This window comes from Chinchilla lanigera, unplaced genomic scaffold, assembly GCF_000276665.1.
Source record: "Chinchilla lanigera isolate Chin_1 unplaced genomic scaffold, ChiLan1.0 scaffold00021, whole genome shotgun sequence".
In the NCBI taxonomy this organism is placed as follows: Eukaryota; Metazoa; Chordata; class Mammalia; order Rodentia; family Chinchillidae; genus Chinchilla; species Chinchilla lanigera.
The window spans coordinates 23,726,441-23,744,308 of NW_004955422.1; the positions used below are offsets into that span (position 1 = coordinate 23,726,441).

A 17,868-nucleotide genomic window follows, 5' to 3' on the forward strand; every position below is an offset into this window, starting at 1 on the left:
GAGGGTGTGTGGGGCGCTCAATTTCTTTAGACTGACATCTTAAAGTTAGAAGGGAACTACTGGTATTTTGGCTTAGAGATGAATGCCTAAATCACCTTAGCAATCAGCAATTGGTCTCATGTTTTACATTTGTGTTTCCTTAGTAGAAATTATCTTGGGACTTAATGAATTTCATAGATTTCAATTTTTAATTTTTATTAGTACATGTTTGCATAATGGTTACATTCATCTTAGGGAGTTGGTACATTTTTTTTTTTTTTAACCATCCCCCAATCTCTTGGTTTCCTTCTCATTAATTTCATAATTTGATCTCTGGTGAATAGAGGTTGACTCTTTATCAGCCATTACTATGTTCTTATATAGAATTTGCTTATGGCATTTCCTTGAATAAATGTTGAGGGTCCCTCCTGTTGTGAATGACAGGATGGGTGATTGCCATGTGTCATTTGGAACCTCTCACCCGATGCTGATTTTATGTTCCCAGGTATTTATTACGATCCAGACTGCAGCAGCAAGGACCTGAATCATGGTGTGCTGTTGGTTGGCTATGGTGCTGAAGGGTCAGAGTCAGAGGAGAGTGACTATTGGCTGATCAAGAATAGGTATAAAACCCTAAATTTTGCACTGGTATTTGAAACTGAAATGAGAATTTTTGCTTGTGATCAGTGTTTGGATACAAGTCCAGGGACGCTCAGTTTTGAAACGTCAAAGCTTTCTCTCACTAAGAGTGAGCACAGCCCCATTCGTGTTCGATTATAAGAATCTGTGCCAAGCTTGTTGAGATTATTCATACGTATTTGTAACACTGTTTCTAAATTCTGAAAATTTTCTCAATTCTGAAACATTTGGCTCCAAGGACTTTAGAAAAAGGATTTTTATGTAGGATTGAGGGCTGATTTCCTTTTCCTGTCTCCAGTATTTCAGCAAGGTAAAGCAAGCAGAAGTATCTGCCTCTGCTGATTCTTTGGTCAAATCTGAAGGATAATCCATGCATCCGCCAGCCTATGTGCCATCTTCCTGTTGTCATTTGATGCTCTTCCATTGCTTCTGTTTTTTGAGACAGGGTCTTGCTATATGGTTAAGGCTGGCCTTGAACTCCACTGTGTAGCCCACACAGGCCTTGAGCTCACTGAGCCTCCTAAGTGCTGATTATAAGCATGCGCCATCACACTTGGCTTGCCATTACATTTTATTCTCAGTTCTCAGAGGCCTCAGAAGTTGTTGGAATTAATTTTCTCAACTAATTGAAGAGTAATTTAAGATAACCTGTGGACAGATTTTACAGGAATCCCAGTTCTGCCTGAGTATATTATCTTCTAAAGGACTCACAGGAATGAATACAATTATATTTTGTGTATTTAGATTGTGATAGAACTTAGTATAGTACATGAAAGGGCCAGGGACATAGCTCAGTGGCACAGTGCCTACCTGGCAAGCACAAGGTCGTGAGTTTGATTCCCAGTACCAAAAAAAAAAAAAAGAGTAGTACATGATATGTGATAAGCACTGTTTTTTATGTATTAGCTATTAATGAAACTAATATTTCTTTCTCTCTCTCTCTTTTTTTAATAAAATGGAAAACCTCCTATTTCAGCTGGGGTACAGAATGGGGTGCAGAAGGTTATGTAAAAATAGCCAGAAACAGGAACAACCACTGTGGCATTGCCACCGCAGCCAGCTATCCTACTGTGTGACCCAATGGACTAAGGTGGCCGAGGACTGAGGACAGCATGTCCAGAAGAATTTTACCTGAACACTGACCAAACCCTTATTGTGTAAGACAAAACACTTGAATCATTGAGGATTCAATTTCTAATTTGAATTCTGTGACATTTTTACAAGGGTAAAAGGTTATCACTGCTTTACTGTTATATAAACAGCTGTATGATATTGAAAATTTATTGCTTAATTCTAAGACTTTTAATTTTCATTTTTTAAAAGAATATAAGTCTTTACCTATTACAATAAATTTTAGTTTAAAATAAATAATTAGTTCATTATATGGAGTGTGACTTCTGTTTATAATGCATTGACTTTGTATACGTACAAAAGATATAATTGTACTCTGTAAAGACATAACTCTATGGCAGTGATACATTAGGGTAATAATAAAACATGTGGGTTGATTTGACTTTTTCAAGTTAAGCTGTGTGTAGTGGCGCACATCTATAGTCCCAGCTACTTGGGAGGCTGAGGCAGAAGGATCACTTCAGCCTATGTCCTCAAGGCCAGCATACACAAGAATCTGAGATCAACCAAAAAATATTTCATGTCAGCTGTCCATTGCATGCAGCTTAGCCCAACTCTGTTTCATAGTTTTATTTTTAATTGATTTAATTATATATGGGTTTGCAATATGTTTTAGCACACTACATTGTACAGTGATTGAATCCAGCCAGTAAGGATATCCGTTGCCTCAAATATTTATCATTTCTTTGTTGTGACACCATTTTAAAATCATAGCTACCGTATTTTGAAATGTACAATTAGTTATAGTTAACTGTAGTCATCTTCTGTGAACTAGAATGCCAGAACTTCCCCAGCTCTTGTATCTAACAAGATGTGATGAGCTGTCCAGGACAGTTTACTTGCTAGAAAAGTCAACATACATAGATTCATAGATTTAGATCTTAGATGGGGCTGGGGATTTAGCTCAGCGGCACAGTGCCTGCCTGGCAAGCGCAAGGTTGTGAGTTCGATTCCCGGTACCGGAAAAAAACAAAAACAAACAAAAAAAGATTTTAGAATGGGAGATCCCTTCCTTTGACCCAGGATATCTAGATACTTGATGAAGATCACATTGTAAGGGACACCTTTGCAGCCTGAAGACAGACCAGATACAGGTGGATGGCCAGGGCTGTTTTGGTTTTGTTCTGTCAAGTTTCTGATGACATTCTACATGCTCTTACAGCAAACCCCATGCTACTACTCAGTGTTAGCAAAACTAAATTTAACAGTTGTGATTAACAGATCTCAGATATTTGGTAATAGATGTGTTCAAGGTCCACAGGAGATTAGGCTGTGCCACAGGAATACTCCCCTGGCCTTGGAAGATGGGCACGAAATCACAAGGGGAGGGCAGGACAGAAGTCACTGAGTCAAATTTAGATTTGGCTACCTCATCCCTGTCTTAAAAATAAACTCAGAAGGGAACAAAATAGCTAGGCATATAGTTATACAGGAAATAAAAATAAAAACAGTGTTTGCCTATGTAAAAAACTGGGGGAGAAGTATGCTCAAGTTCTGTGTGAATTATGGGTGTTAATTTAACCTTTTGCAGAAAGCATTTTTATTTTTTGTTTGTTGGTTTTGAGATGGTCTCAGTATGGCCTTAAACTCACATGGCAATCCTCCTGCCTCAGCCTCCAAGTGCTGAGATTATAGGTGTGTGCCACCAGGCTCTGCAAGAAAATATAGTTAGTTTTAGTTTTTAAAAACTATCCTGCAGGCTAAGCCAGTGTGTGCGTACATGTGTGTATAGAAGTGTAAAACCTGTGCTTTTGTAGGTTTGTTTCCAGTCACATGAAAAAATGCAGTTGATGGGCTGGTGCCATATTATTTGAGCTATAATCCACTGTGAAGACAGTGAGGAGTAGAAACAAGTTGGGCCTTACAAAAGTAAAAAGGGCTGAGGATGTAGCACAGTAGGACGGCACATACCTAGCATATGTGAGGCCCTGAGTTTGATCCCAGCACCACACAAAAAAATAGTTTCAGACCTGTCAAAGCAGATGACCCTTCACATGCTTAAATTATAAGACAGTTGAAGGTTTTGTAATTTTAAGAGACCTTCAAAATACTAACCTGAAATTCCAAACCACAGCATTATCTAAAAACATTCTTTAGCTGGGCATGGTGGCACACGGCTGAGCTCAAATTTACAAACCTGCTTCAGTCTTCTGGGTTGCCTGGTTTGCAGGCTTGTGCAGCTGACTATGTTCAGGTGCTTTATGTGGTTATTACCTGGAATTCAAACCCTTGGGTTCCCCCTTTCACTTTCCCCATTTGTTTTTTAGTAGTTACATACAGCCAATCAATGTCCTGCTGATTAGTGTGACAAAAATATTGTAAGATATCAAATCCATGGCTGACAACCCTGGCAGGGTTCCAATGTTACAGTCACAGTCTTGATGCAGAATTCTTTTCTCTTGAGAAAAATCTCTTTTGCCTGTAAAGTCTGGCTGGATGGTGAGGCCCATGCATGTGATGGACAGTGAATGTGTCATGCAGTGTCAGCCAAGATTAATCATGTCTGCACAGTACCTTCATGGGTCACCTAGGTGAGTAAGTGACAGAGTAGCCATGTGCAAGCTGAGGGAACTTTGTCCTTGCTGCTTTCCCACTGTCCACCTCCTAGAACACACAGGTGTTCTTTAAATACTTTCTGCACCTTTTGTCTTTCTAGCATTTCAAGGCAGCCCGAGGAAATCCTTGCTGTTGTCATTACATTCTGGGTGGAGATGTTTTTCTTAAATGCCGTTTGTGGCCTGAAGTCCTCCCTACCCTATGGTTTGGGCCAGGAAGTATCTTTAGGACTTTGAGCTCCATGAATGAGGCCATCCATTCACCAAACATTCCATGATCTAGAACCTATTTCTCTGATCCAAAACTGCGTCTGAAAGCAACAAAACAATTACCAAGTGCTTCATGTTACACGATTTCCTTTTGCCACCAGACTCCAGAAAATTCAGAATTAGGGCCGGTCTAAGTGATATAGGGATGATACAGGACCTCCAAATAATCCAGATAATATAAGGGAACTATAACTCCCAACTTACTAGATGTCTGGTACACCTAGTTCATGTTCCCTAGGATTGAAGAATGAATTCTAAGAGATGAGGTTAAGAACAGGGAATAATTATTGAGGGAACTATAGCTTCTGTCTAAGGCAGAAGGGAATGCAGAAGTGGGTTGCCCTCACACCCACTTCTCAGGGGAAGATTTATAGAGCAAAATCATGAGGTGGGTATGAAATCATAAGGTAGGGCAAAACTTTGATCAATAAGATTACAAGGGTACTTGCCTAGGTAATAGGGATCCAATGGGGAAGCAAGATCCATAGCAGGTGGGCATGGAAAGAACAAGGACCTTAACTCCAAGGGAGGGGTCAGGGACCCTTCCTGGGAGGGATGGGTCAAGGTCTTTGTCACACACCAAAGTGATTAATAAGCCATTTAGAATATCAGTCATTCCTGTTTATCCCTAGGGAGATAGTGACTACCCTATTTAGAATATCAATCATTGTTTATCCCTAGGTAAGTAGGTGTAGTCACTTCATCTTTGCTGGCCTAGCCTTTAATGAATGCGCCTCCAACCACAAGTTGTAATGTGTTTTCATCTTCTGCACTTCCTTCAGGGGCCTAGCTCTGTCTGAGTGCCTGTAATATTTCTACCTAACTTAGCTGCCTATACTGACATGACTTTGAAGAGAATAAACAGAGAGAGAGAGAGAGAATTGAGAGAGTCTGCTAAAGGAGTGGTGAGACAGTTAGTCAATGGATCTTATTGTGGCAAAAGAAACACATAGTCCTTCTTGTGAAATACAATTTTTAGTGGAAAAAAGAAAGTGTACATGTAGGGACAGGGGTCCCCATAGCTAGGGAAAAGAGAGAATAAAGGCCTAATTGAGTTTTACTGAATTAATAGAAAATCCTAAGGCAGCTTCTGCCTTTGCAGACTAAACTAGTATTAGACAAAGGAAAAGAATGAAAGGGGCTGGGAATTTAGCTTACTGGCACAGTGCCTGCCTGGCAAGTGAAAGGTCGTGAGTTCGATTCCCGGTACCAGAAAAAAAAAAAAAAGAATGAAGAAGAAACTCAGGACCAGGAAGGTCCTAGGTAGTGTAATTAACAAAAGTATTGCGAGCCAGGTGTGGTGACGCACACCTGTAATCCCAGTACTCCAGAGGCTGAGGCAGGAGGATTGCTGAGTTTGAGCCCAGCCTGGGCTACATAGCAAGACTCTGTCTCAAAACAAACAAATCCATAAACCTCCCCTTTTAAAATCCTTAACCCTAAAGTACCTGTCCTGAAGACCCACCCCCCATAATCTTACCCTCCCCCAAAGGACGAAAAAGTCCTGTCCAGAAGAAATCCAAGGTTAGAATGAAAGACAAGCTAGGGAGCCAATCAGATTTCAGGAACCTGTGTGGGACAAAGACCCCAATAAAAAGGAGCTGCCAGCAAGAATCCAGGAGTATTTCCCTTTCGAATGCTCCCAGCTCATCCAGAGTAGCTGTCTGCCATCTCTCGCTTCCTTCTTCCCCTCATCTTCAAATAGTCTTCTTTTATTTTAAACTCCATTATTTAGTTCTTTTACTGTTGCTGGGTGAAGGATCTCCAGGAGCTGTGTGTTCCAGCAGAGCAGTGGCACAGATAACGTGGCATGGTGTGGTGTACATTCCTCCCCAGGTGTTACATACAGTGGTATGGATCATTTAGCACAATTTTTAAACAGATGCTTAAAAACAGTCCTGTAGGTACCTTTTAAGTGTTCATAAAGTAAATATGCTACTTGGCAGTGATTAAAGGGGCACTTTCTCTGTGTGCGGTAGTATTTCAATTTAGAAATAGTCAACATGCATTATTTTCATGAATTAATAGATTTAAAAGTATGCAGTTCAAGAAAATAACTTGTTAAAGGAAAAGAGATGAGAAGATGGAGGATCTGTTTTTTGGGGTGTTTTGTTTTTTCTTGAGACAGGGTCTCCCTATGTGGTTCAGGTTGTTCTGGGACTCATCATAGCTAGGTTGGTCTCAAACTCATGTTGATCCCCTGCCTCAGCTTCCTGAGTATTGGGATTACAGGTATGCACCGTGACATCAAGCTGAAAGGGTCTTTAGATAACTTGGAAAAGTAAAGTCTCTGATCTGAAGGATATATGTTCCTGAGATTTTGAGAGAAACTACTCAGATCATTCTGTCATTCCTACAGCAGATACAAGATCTACCTCTGGCTAGATGGCTCCAATGTGGCCCAGGCATGACTCAGTGTCACTTTTTTTTTTTTAAGACAAGGTCTTGCTATGTAGTTCAGGCTGGCCTGGACTGTGTAGCCCAGGCTGGCCTCAAACTCGTGGTGATCCTCCTGCCTCAGCCTCCCAAGTGTTGGGATTACAGTGTGCCACTACACTCAGATTTCTAAAATTTCTAAATGCTTACTCAGTGCATCTCAGCCTCTTTCTTGTTACGAACAAGAAAACAAATCAAATGTCCCACTAAGTCCACAGATCACACTAAATTTTTTTTCCGGTTGATCATTATATTTTTTTAACTTTATATTTCATTCATACATATTTGTCATACACATTGATTACATTCATCATAGAGAATTTGTACCTGTACATAATATATCTTAATTCTCTTTTCTCCCATTCCCCTCCCCTCCCTTCAACTCTCTTCTACTCCCCATTTTACAAAATCTTTGTTTCCATTCTTTTTTTCCATTTCCCTTCCTTCCCCTCCCCCTTTCCCCTTCATTTTCCCCTTCCCATTTGAACATGTTCTTCCTACTTCTCAGGGTCTATCCTCCATTATGCTCCTCTTTTACGCTTTGGGTTTCTCACGTAAGAGAAACAATGATACTTACACTTGAATGTCTGATTTATTTCACTTAAGATTATGGCCTTGCAGTACATCCATTTTCCTCCAAATGACTCATTTACTTTCTTTATGGCAAAGTAATACCCCACTGAATAAAAACACTACATTTTCTTTGTTCATCTGTTGATGGGCATATGGGCTCTTTCCAGACTTAGCTATTATGAATTGTGCTGTTGTAAACATGAGTTTGCATATATCTCTGTGGTATGATGCTTGTAACTCTTTGAGAAGATACCTAGAAAGGGAACAGCCTGGTCAAATGAAATCCCTAGTTTTAGTTTTTTGGGGAAACTCCATACTGATTTCCATAGTGGTTGTGCCAGTTTACACTCCCACAGCAATGGAGAAGGGTTCCTTTCCCTCCATAGCCTCACCAGCATTATTGGTTGATTTCCTGATGATAGCCATTCTTTCTGGGGTGAGATGGAATCTCAGTGTTGTTCTAATTTACATTTCTTGAATGACAAGTGATGTTCAGTATTTTTCACATATTTGGCATTTCTACTTCATCTGAGAAATGTCTATTCATTTCAGATGCCCATTTCGGATTGGATCTTTAAGTTTGGGATGTCTGATTTTTTTTTTTTTTTTTTTTGAGTTCTTTATTCTAGATATTAGTCCTTTATCTGAGGAATAGCTGGTATTTTTTTCCCATTCTGTGGGTTGTCTCTTTACTCTGTTGGTGGTTTCTTTTGCTGTGCAAAAGGTTTTTTAACTTGATGTTATCCCAGTTGTTAATTTTTGTGAGAGTTTTACCTATTCTATCTTCCAGCAGATTAAATGTTTCTGGTTTTAGTATTTAAACTTTTGATTCATATTGATTTTAGTTAGTGCATGGTGAGAGATTCGAGTCTAGGTTCACTTTTTGGCATGTGGAAAGTCAGTTTTCCCAGCACTGTTTCTTAAAGAGGCTGGCTTTCTTCTGGTGAAGGGATTTGACCCCTTTGTCAAAGGTAAGGTAGCTGAGTGTGCTTAGAGTTGTTCCACTGATCCATTGATTCTTGGGTCCTTTTTTAAAAAATAAGGTTGGCTAAGTGTTTGTTTATTTTATTTAATCTTACAAAGAACCAACTCTTTGATTCGTTGATTCTTTGTATTGTTTTCTTAGTCTTAATTGCTTTAATTTCTGGTTTGGTATTTATAATTTCCTCCTTCATATGTGCTTTTGGTTTAACTTGCTCTTCTTTTTCTAGAAGCTTGAGGTTCAGCATTATGTTATTTATTTGAGCTTGCTCTGTTTTTCTGATCTGAGAATTCACCACCATAAATTTCCCTTGTAGGACTGCTCTCATTGCATAAGTTCCAATATGTCATATTGGCATTATCATTCAATTATAGAAACTGTATAACTTCTTCTTTAATTTTATTGTGATCCATTTGTTGTTCAGGAAGGCATTATTTTCTCATGTTTATGTAGTTCTTATGGTTTGTTTTACCATTGGTTTCCAATTTCATTGCACTATGATCTAATAATATGTATGGGATAATTTCAATTTCTTTGCATTTACTCATGTTCTATGAGCTAGGATGTGTTCTATTTTGGAAAAAGTTCCATGTGCTGCTGAGGAGAATTTGTATTCTGTATTTGGGTGGAATAATCTGTAATAGCTACAAAGTCCATTTGTCCAAAAGTTTGGTTCAGCTCTGATATTTCTTTGCTGATTTTTTGAGTAGTTGATCTATTCATGACAGTGGGATATAGAGGTCCCCAATTATAATTGTATCAGTGCTTATATTTTTCATATCTATTAGTGTTTGTTTTACATAGTTGGGTATATTGATATTTGGCACATACATATTTATGACTGTTATCTCCTCCTCTTTGTTTTTGCCACTGTGGTCTTTCTGTTTGTTTTCTTGAGACATGGTCTCATTATGGAGCTCAAACTGGCCCTGAACTCACTGGATAGCCCAGGCTGGCTTCTGACTTGCAGCAATCTTCTGCCTCAGCCTCCTGCATGCTGGGATGATAGTCATGCAACACCATACCTGACTGTCTTCTCTCTTGTATGGTGACCCACCTTTATGCAGTAGGCTGCACTTCTTTTCCTACTTTTACCTGGACCAAACTTACTCAGCAGAGCCTGTTTCTTTTCCTATGTTTAATAAAACCTTGGTACTGTTTGTGCTTATCTTGACCAATTCTTTCCTCAGGACAGAAAGAACCTAGAGACCACCTCCAGAAGACTCCAGTACCCCAAAATTTCACAACACTATGGAACTGGGGTTCCATTTGTCATGAGATTTGTTACATGTACATGAAACATCTGAAGTCTTTTTATGTCCCCCACCTTTACCATGTGAACACACACAAAGGCACCCCACCTTATTAAGCCCCCTCAACACACATGAAACTTAATTAAAAACTTTGCTAAGCAAATGCAGCTCTGGAACAAATTCCTCAGGCCCCCTGTGAACACCAGCTGTAGGAGACCAGGCTGTACAGGGTTAAGTTGCTGAGCACAGGGACCTCTGGCTGTGTTGCAAAAGAGCACGTGCACAGTGCTCTGAAGTCAAGGTAACACCACAGCTGAGGTAGACGAGGACATGGCTGCTGACAACCCCTATTCCACAGTAATAAAGCTGCCACACTCAGAGATCAAACAGTTCTCTTAATTGGCAGAGTACTGCTGGGAGAAGTCTTTGAACTGACCTCCCAAAGTCCTGCTCAGTTCCCATCTTGCCTCAGTATCCCCTTCCTTTGTTTGAGAACCAAACAAATACGGGCAGTACAGTGGAGCTCTTTGTCTTTATTCCTAAGATTAAGAATTTGTTCTGCCTTTCCTGGAAGACCCCAAAATCACACTACTGGTCTCTTCTATTTAAGCCGTTAGGAGATTGGGGTTAAGCCAAGACCCCATTAACCAGCATGCCCTATAAGAAAATGATTACCAAAGCTGGTTAAAAATTTGAGCCCACTCTGGGCAATTTACCAGTCTAAGAAGACCCAGTCTCAAAAAAGGGGTGGAGCGGTGGGGAAGCAGCTCAAAAGTGAAGACCCTAGGTTCAATCCCAACTAACAGAAAATTATTTTCCCAGGTGTGTCTGGGGCCAGTGCTGCTTGACCCTGCCTGAGTCATGTGCCTACTTTGGGGTGTGCGCACTTGGAGTAAAAGCACCACTATTCAAAAGGAGAAATAGAGAAGGATTTCCCACCCTAAAAAGACTAAAATTAATAGAATGAAAAGAATTATGCACACATGCAAAGTCTTGTGCTGGGAGTAAATATATTCATGTCTATTAAAGTTGGGATTTTTTGTTTGGTTGGTTTTTTGAGACAGGGTCTTGCTATATAAATGGTTTAGACTGGCCTTGAACTCTTTATGTAGCCCAGCCTAGCCTCAGCCTTCAGAATGCTAGGCTTATAGGCATGTGCCACCATGCTCAGCTGTTAAAATGTATTTAAAAGTGTATGTAAATATAAGTGATGCAAGTGTAGTATGAGGAAGAAAAACAATGTTTGAGACATGGCCTTGTTCTGTAGTCCAAGAGACTTTGAACTCTTTATGTCATCCAGGATGACTTCAAACTCCCAGGGATTCTCCTGCCTCAGCCTGCGGAGTGCTGGAATTATAGATGTATGCCATCCAACTCAACAGAAGAAAACATTTTAACTGTATTCTTAAAAAGAATTATTTTTAGCCAGGCATGATGCACGCCTATAATCCCAGCACTTGGGAGTCTGAAGCACAAGAATCACTGAGAGTTTGAGGCCAGCCTGAGCTACAAGTTCAAGGCCAGCCTGTCATCACCGTACATGATAAGCCCTAAGAAATTTATGCAAAGAAACATCCTAACTCAATTTTTGAAAACTAAGGACCCCCCAAAAAAATTTTTTTTGGAAAGCACCAAACAGAAAAATCACATAATGGGAACATCAAGTGACAACTCTGTTACCTGAAACTTGGCCAGAAGAAACAAAAGCAGTTTTCAAGCACTGAATTCTGTACCCATGAAAATATTAAAAAATCATGTCATTGCGGGTGTGGTGGTACACATTTGTCATCCTAGCGATTGAGAGACTGAGGCAGAAGGATCACTGCAAATTCAAGCCTGTGCTACATAGTGAGTTCAAGGCCAGCCTGGACTACATAGTGAGATCCTGTCTCAAAACACAAAACATACCAAAACAAAAAAACAAATCATGACACTATGAGATGAAAAACTAAGAGTTTTACGCTAGCAAATTCACTCATAAAATATAGCTAGTAGATGTTCCAAAACAGAAAAGCTTGGAAATTCAGAAAAGGAAAGAACACTTGGGTAATTATAAACAAGCATTTAAGCTCTCATGAATTTCTCAAATCATATTTGATCACTGAAGCAAAAACTGTGCTGTACAGGTAGGTATGGTGCTGCATGCCTATAATCCCTGCATTAGGGCGGCTGATGCAGTAGTATTGCCAAAAGTTCAAGGCCAATTTGGGTTACATAGTGAGTTCAAGACCAGCATGAACTACATAGTGAGACCCTATCTCAAAAAATTGTGCATCTAATGTGTTGTTCAATGTGAAAGGAGCAAATGTAACAAAGATTATATTTTTAAATGCAGAAAGAGTAAAGGGACCTAAAAGGCAGTATGGTTTTTAAACTTACCCAGAATTGGGTAAGCTTCAATATTAGCAGACTGTGATAAGTTAGTTCCATGTCTGTTTTAATAACTAGAGCAAATGATAAGAAATGATACAAAAGAACACTATCAAAAAATCAAGGTAGATTCCTAAGAAATGTTCAAATGATCCACAGAAAGGTAAGAAAAGGTAAATAGGAAAAACAAATGAAGGACTGTCTTGGTTATTTTTCTCTCATTGCAGAGACAAAGTACCTGGTGCCCAAAATTAAGGAAGGAAAGGTTATTTAGCTCACAGTCTGTGGAGGTTTCAGTCCATACTCAGCTGGCTCCAAGGCAGAGTGGCACATGGCAGAGGGCAACACTTCATAGTGGTGGAAGACGGAAAAAGCAACAAGAGCAGAAGGGAGGAGTGGCAGCAGGAAGAACAAGCCTCTTTCCCTCCCTTAGATTGTATGCAAGCTACCCACCTCAGGGCGGGTGTAGCACTCACAACCATAATCGCAGCATTGGACCATGAATCAATCACAAACTCTACAAGCCTGCACCCATGACTGCATGAGGATTTGAGGGGACATCCAGACAGAAACCATAACAAGGACACAAACAACGCACAGTAAAATGGAGACTCCAGCCCTAATATAACAGAATTACCCAAATGTAAATGGTCTAAACACAGTAGGACAGATTGCAGGTACAACATGGTCAGTTGGATGTAAAAGGATTGACAGAGGTTTGCTGTCCAAGAACTGACTTACATTACAGCATTGGTTTTTTTTTTTTTTTCTTGAGTCTTTTTCCTCCTTTTGCTCACACTGGGTAAATTCTTTTTTTCTTTTTTTGTCTCCTCACCTCCTTCTGCCTAAATTGGGTTAATTCTTCAGGTTCAGATTCTATTCTCTATTATGGCCACTATACTACCTAGTTAATTCAGTAGATTTTATTTTGGTTATTATATGTTTCAATTCTCTAATTTCCACTTCATGTGAAATATATATAAATAAATAAATAAATAAAATATTTATATATATAAAATACATATGTATTTATATATATTTGAGACAGGGTCTTACTATGTAGTTCAGGGTGGCCTCAAACTCCTGGAGATTCTTCTGCCTCAGCCTTTTTTTTTTTTTGGTTTTTTTTTGGTTTTTCTCCGGTACCGGGAACCGAACTCACGACCTTGCGCTTGCCAGGCAGACGCTTTGCCGCTGAGCTAAATCCCCAGCCCCCTGCCTCAGCCTTTTGAATGCTGGGATTACAGGCATATGCCACCATCCCTGGCAAATTTTCTAATTTGTACTTGGATGAGATTTTAAAATTTTTATTTATACTCCAAAGATTGTAATTGCTTATTTATTTTTTATATTTATTCATTTATTTTGAGAAGGAATTTCTCTAAGTTGCCCAAGCTAAGCATGAACTTGTGACCTTCCTGCTCCATCCTCGTGAGTAGCTGGGATTATTAGCATATGCCACTGCATTTTGCTGCATCCAATAATGCTAATATCTGATATCTGACTAATCTTGGTTTTGGTGTCTATTGATTGTCTTTTTTCGTTATGGTTGCAATTTTCCTGATTCTTGATATGATAAGTATTTTTTAAATTGTATCCTATCTATTCCATATGTTATATTATAAGACTGTGGTTCCTATTTGTCTTTTTTTAGCAAGGGTCAGGTGGGTGTGATTGTTCAGTTTTCTGCTGGACTTAACCTGGCAAAAAGTGGGGCACTGACTTCCATTACACTGTTGCCAATGGGTGAGGTGAAAGTTCAAGCCTTTCCTCACAGTCCACTTTGTGGGCAAAGTGGGGCACTGAGTCACACCCCCCCAGGGACTCTGCATAGGGCTGTGGATTGACTCTCTGCAGGCCAACTGTCAAGAAGGAGCTAGAGGAGGGAAGAGCAGGAGAAGGCAGACTCACACCACTTTGTCACTTTGTCACTGTGGGTAGTGGTGGAGGGTCACTGACATTGGGGAAGGAGCAAGCAGAGTGTCACCTCTCTGTCCTTCCACCACCTGCTCTGCCTCCTTGAGTGACACAGGCCAGAGCAGTGAACCCTAGGTGCAGCCAACGCGGCCTTGTTCTGCCTTATCTGATGCCAGGTGGGGACTGAGACTCAGCTCAACACTTGAGCACTCCAATACCACCCTCATGGGGAGTCAGGGCCCTGCCATTTTGGGGCACAGAATGGAACCTCAGTTCCTTCACTGCTGCCCTGGCAAATTTAGGTAAGTGCCACCTGCTCTTGCAGGGGTGGTCAAAAGGTCAGCCCAAGGAACACTGATCAGGTGGTCAAGTGTGGCTTTTCTATTTGGCTCTTGCGGGAACAAGGCTGATGTTATAAAAGGTTTTCTGTTTCCTATTGGTCAGCCTTCTATTCTCAGAAGGGAAGCCCAGTAGAAGTTTCCCAGGCCCTCACAACTGATGAAGCAAAATCAGACAAAGCTAAAATGAGAAATAGACTAATCCACAATTACAATCTGAGACTTCAAATCTCCTCTCTTGGTAACTGATAGAAACTCAGACAGTCATTGTCTTAGTTACTTTTCTGTCACTGCTGAGACAAAATACCCAATACTCAAAGTTAAAGGGGGGAAATGTTTATTCAGTTCACAGTTTGTAGAGGTTTCAGTCCATAATCAGCTGGCTCAAAGGCAGGGTAGCCTGGCAGACAGGCATCACAGAGGAGAAACTGTTTGTGGCAGGCAGAAGGTAGCAAAGGAACAAGGGATGACCATAGCTCTTTCTATCCCTTCTCTTGTCCAGGTTACTTAGGGTGGGTAACACTCACACCCTTAATCCTACTGCCCTTCATTCTAGCTTTGCACCATGAATCAGTCCCAGCATCACATACTCTAGATCCAGCCACCTTTGAAAAAGCCTCACCAATGACCGCATGAGGTTTTGGGGGGACATCTAAACACAATCCATAATAGCCATAAAAGATACAAGGGAAGGAAATAAAAAATGCCTCAGAAAAAACCTGAGTGAAAGCAAAAACACAGCAAACATTTTTAGGTGCAGCTTTAGAAGCAGTATTTGTAGAGCAATTCCAAGCAATATTTCTCTTACAAAAGGAAAAGTCTCAGATCATCAAGCTAAGCTTCTGCCATAAGAAATAGACAAAGAAGTACAAAATAAATGGAAAACTAGAAGAATGGAAATTATAAGCAGCAGAAATAGAGAAAATGGAAAACATGGTAAGCAAATGGAAAATTAAATAAAAAGTTATGGGTTTTAAACAATATGTAAATAAAATTGATAATCAGCTAGCTAGCAGGGGTAATAAGGATAAAAGAAAGGTACAAATAACCAACATCAGGGATGAAAGGGTGGTTTTCACTATAGAAGCCAAAGAATAAGAGAATAATATGATCAGACTTATATACAGAAATTCAACAATTTAGACAAAATTGTCCAGCTCTTTGAAGATTACAAACTAACAAAACTCACCGAGGATGAAATGGGCAACTTACGTACGCCTATATTAAAGAAACTGAATTTGTATAAAAAATATGCTGGCAAAGGAAACCTCCAGGCTCAGGTGTCTTCCCTGGTGAAGTCTACCAAACATTTAAAGGTCAAATAACATAAACTTAACACAAACTCTTCCAGAACACTAATGTGGAGGGTACACTCCCCAGTTCATTTCACAAGATCCAGCATGGTCCTGATATCAAAGTCCAACAAGGACAACACAAAAAAAGTTTTTCTTAGGAAGTTCTCAACAAAATACAAGTAAACCATATCCATAAATATGTTCTGCAAATGCAAGACAATTTCAATACTTGAAAATCAACCAATGCCATCTGCAGTTGATAGCCTAAGGAAACAACAGCAAAAAACCAGTTGTATCTGTTGATGCAGAAGAGGCCTGTAACCAAGGCCAACAGCGATTCATGACCATAACTCTCAACAAACTTGCAACAGAAGGGAATTTTCTCAGCCTGATAAAGAGGAATTACAAAATAACTAAAGTGAACAACGCGTTTAATGGCAAAAGTCTCTTGATTTTTCCTTTAAGATCAGGAGTAAAGCCGAGGAATCTTCTCACTATGACTAATAAAATATAAAATACTGGTTAAAAAAAGAAAAGACCTGTGTAAATGGAGACATACCATGTTCGTGAGGTAGAAGACCCACAGCTGAAGAGTTCTAGGGATTTGGAGAAGGTATGCCTTCACCTCATGTAATATCCTCCATTTGAATAGTAGTTTCTGGTTTGCTACTGATAACCGATGGAAATTTAACTCCTTAACATGGGTTGCCAGTGATTATGCGAACAAAAATATCCATCATGAATTTTTTTTTTCCTGTACTGGGAATCGAACTCATGACCTCATGCTTGCCAGGCAGGCGCTGTGCCACTGAGCTAAATCCCCAGCCCCATCATGAATTTTTGTCATCACACTGAATCAAAATACTGGATGTGCACAAAGCTATCCCTTTTGTTAAATGAAATGGTAAATAGTAGACCAGAAAAAAATAGGATCCAAGTACAACTATTTAAACAAGTGGCTCACTCACAGAGTATACATTCCTTCTGCCTCAGCACATGACCCTGAGCATATCTTATGGTCCTATGGGGAGACCACTGTAAGCACTCAACAGAGAGGAGTGAAAGCACCCAGAATTATTTCCCCCCTGTACTGGGAATGGAACCCAGGGCATTACACTGAGCTACCTCCTCAGCCGTTTTCTATTTTTGTTTTGAGTCAGGGTCTAATTAAGTCACTAAGTTGCCCAGACTGGGCTCAAATTTGTGTTCTTCCTGGTTCAGCCTCCCAGAGTACAGGGGTTACATGTGTACACCACTGTGCCTTTCTGCACCCTGGTTTATAGATACATATGCAAGGTATGGTGTATCATCTAGAAGTGAATGACTATGGTATTGTGGTTCCACTCAGTGGAGGCCCTGGAATCACTGTGGTAAACATAAATCCTGCTAGAGGTAGAGTTCTGGGAGACATATTTGGTTGTTCACTTTGTGTGGATACAGATGTGCCTCATACTATTTCATGACAAATGCTCAATTAGTTGACAGATAAGTCTGGGGAAAGAAAGAATATACAATAATTAGAACATTAGAGCCTCTGGAGGAGAATTATACAGATGGACTTCTACGAATGGCACATAGGAGGATGTAAATGCTAAGGAACAGGATATTAGAGTGTGGGACACAAGTGAAGTTTTGGTATTTATTCCATCATCAAAACGAGGCCTTTCACACAGTAAGTTTTCATACATGTTAAATGAGTATATGTACAGACCATTTTCTCTATTAGAACATGAACAGTAATTCCTTAAGCATTTTTTTTTTCAAAGAAAGAGTGAGGGGTACAGTTTAGTGTTTAACCTTAAGCACTTCTTCGATCATCAAGAACGCATGCTCTCTGGTGTTGAAATGCCCCAAAACAGCAATAAAGTGATACAGTCTTCTTGCAGACTTTATTATTATTTGTTGTTGTTGTTTTTCTTCGGTACCGGGAACCGAACTCACTAACTTGTGCTTGCCAGGCAGGCGCTTTTGCCGCTGAGCTAAATCCCCAGCCCCTTTCCTGCAGACTTTATACTAGCATCTATCAACATTTTTGATCTATACACATTTTAATTGGGCAACTTTATTGTTTTGGCACTTGTGCTGAATAATCACACAAAGTGCATAAAGAATGATATGTGCTGCATAATA

The 17,868-nt window shown here is 39.9% G+C and overlaps 1 protein-coding gene across 1 annotated transcript in view; it reads left to right on the forward strand.

Annotated features, from left to right (window-relative positions):
• Positions 1–1,986, forward strand: part of Ctsv (cathepsin V) — a 5,528-nt gene extending 3,542 nt beyond the window's left edge. The window contains exons 7-8 of the mRNA XM_005384704.2: positions 485–602; positions 1,595–1,986. Of these exons, the coding sequence (XP_005384761.1) occupies positions 485–602; positions 1,595–1,694 (218 nt within the window). The 3' untranslated portion in view covers positions 1,695–1,986. The remainder of the gene's footprint in view (positions 1–484; positions 603–1,594) is intronic.
• The last annotated feature ends 15,882 nt before the right edge of the window (positions 1,987–17,868 follow it).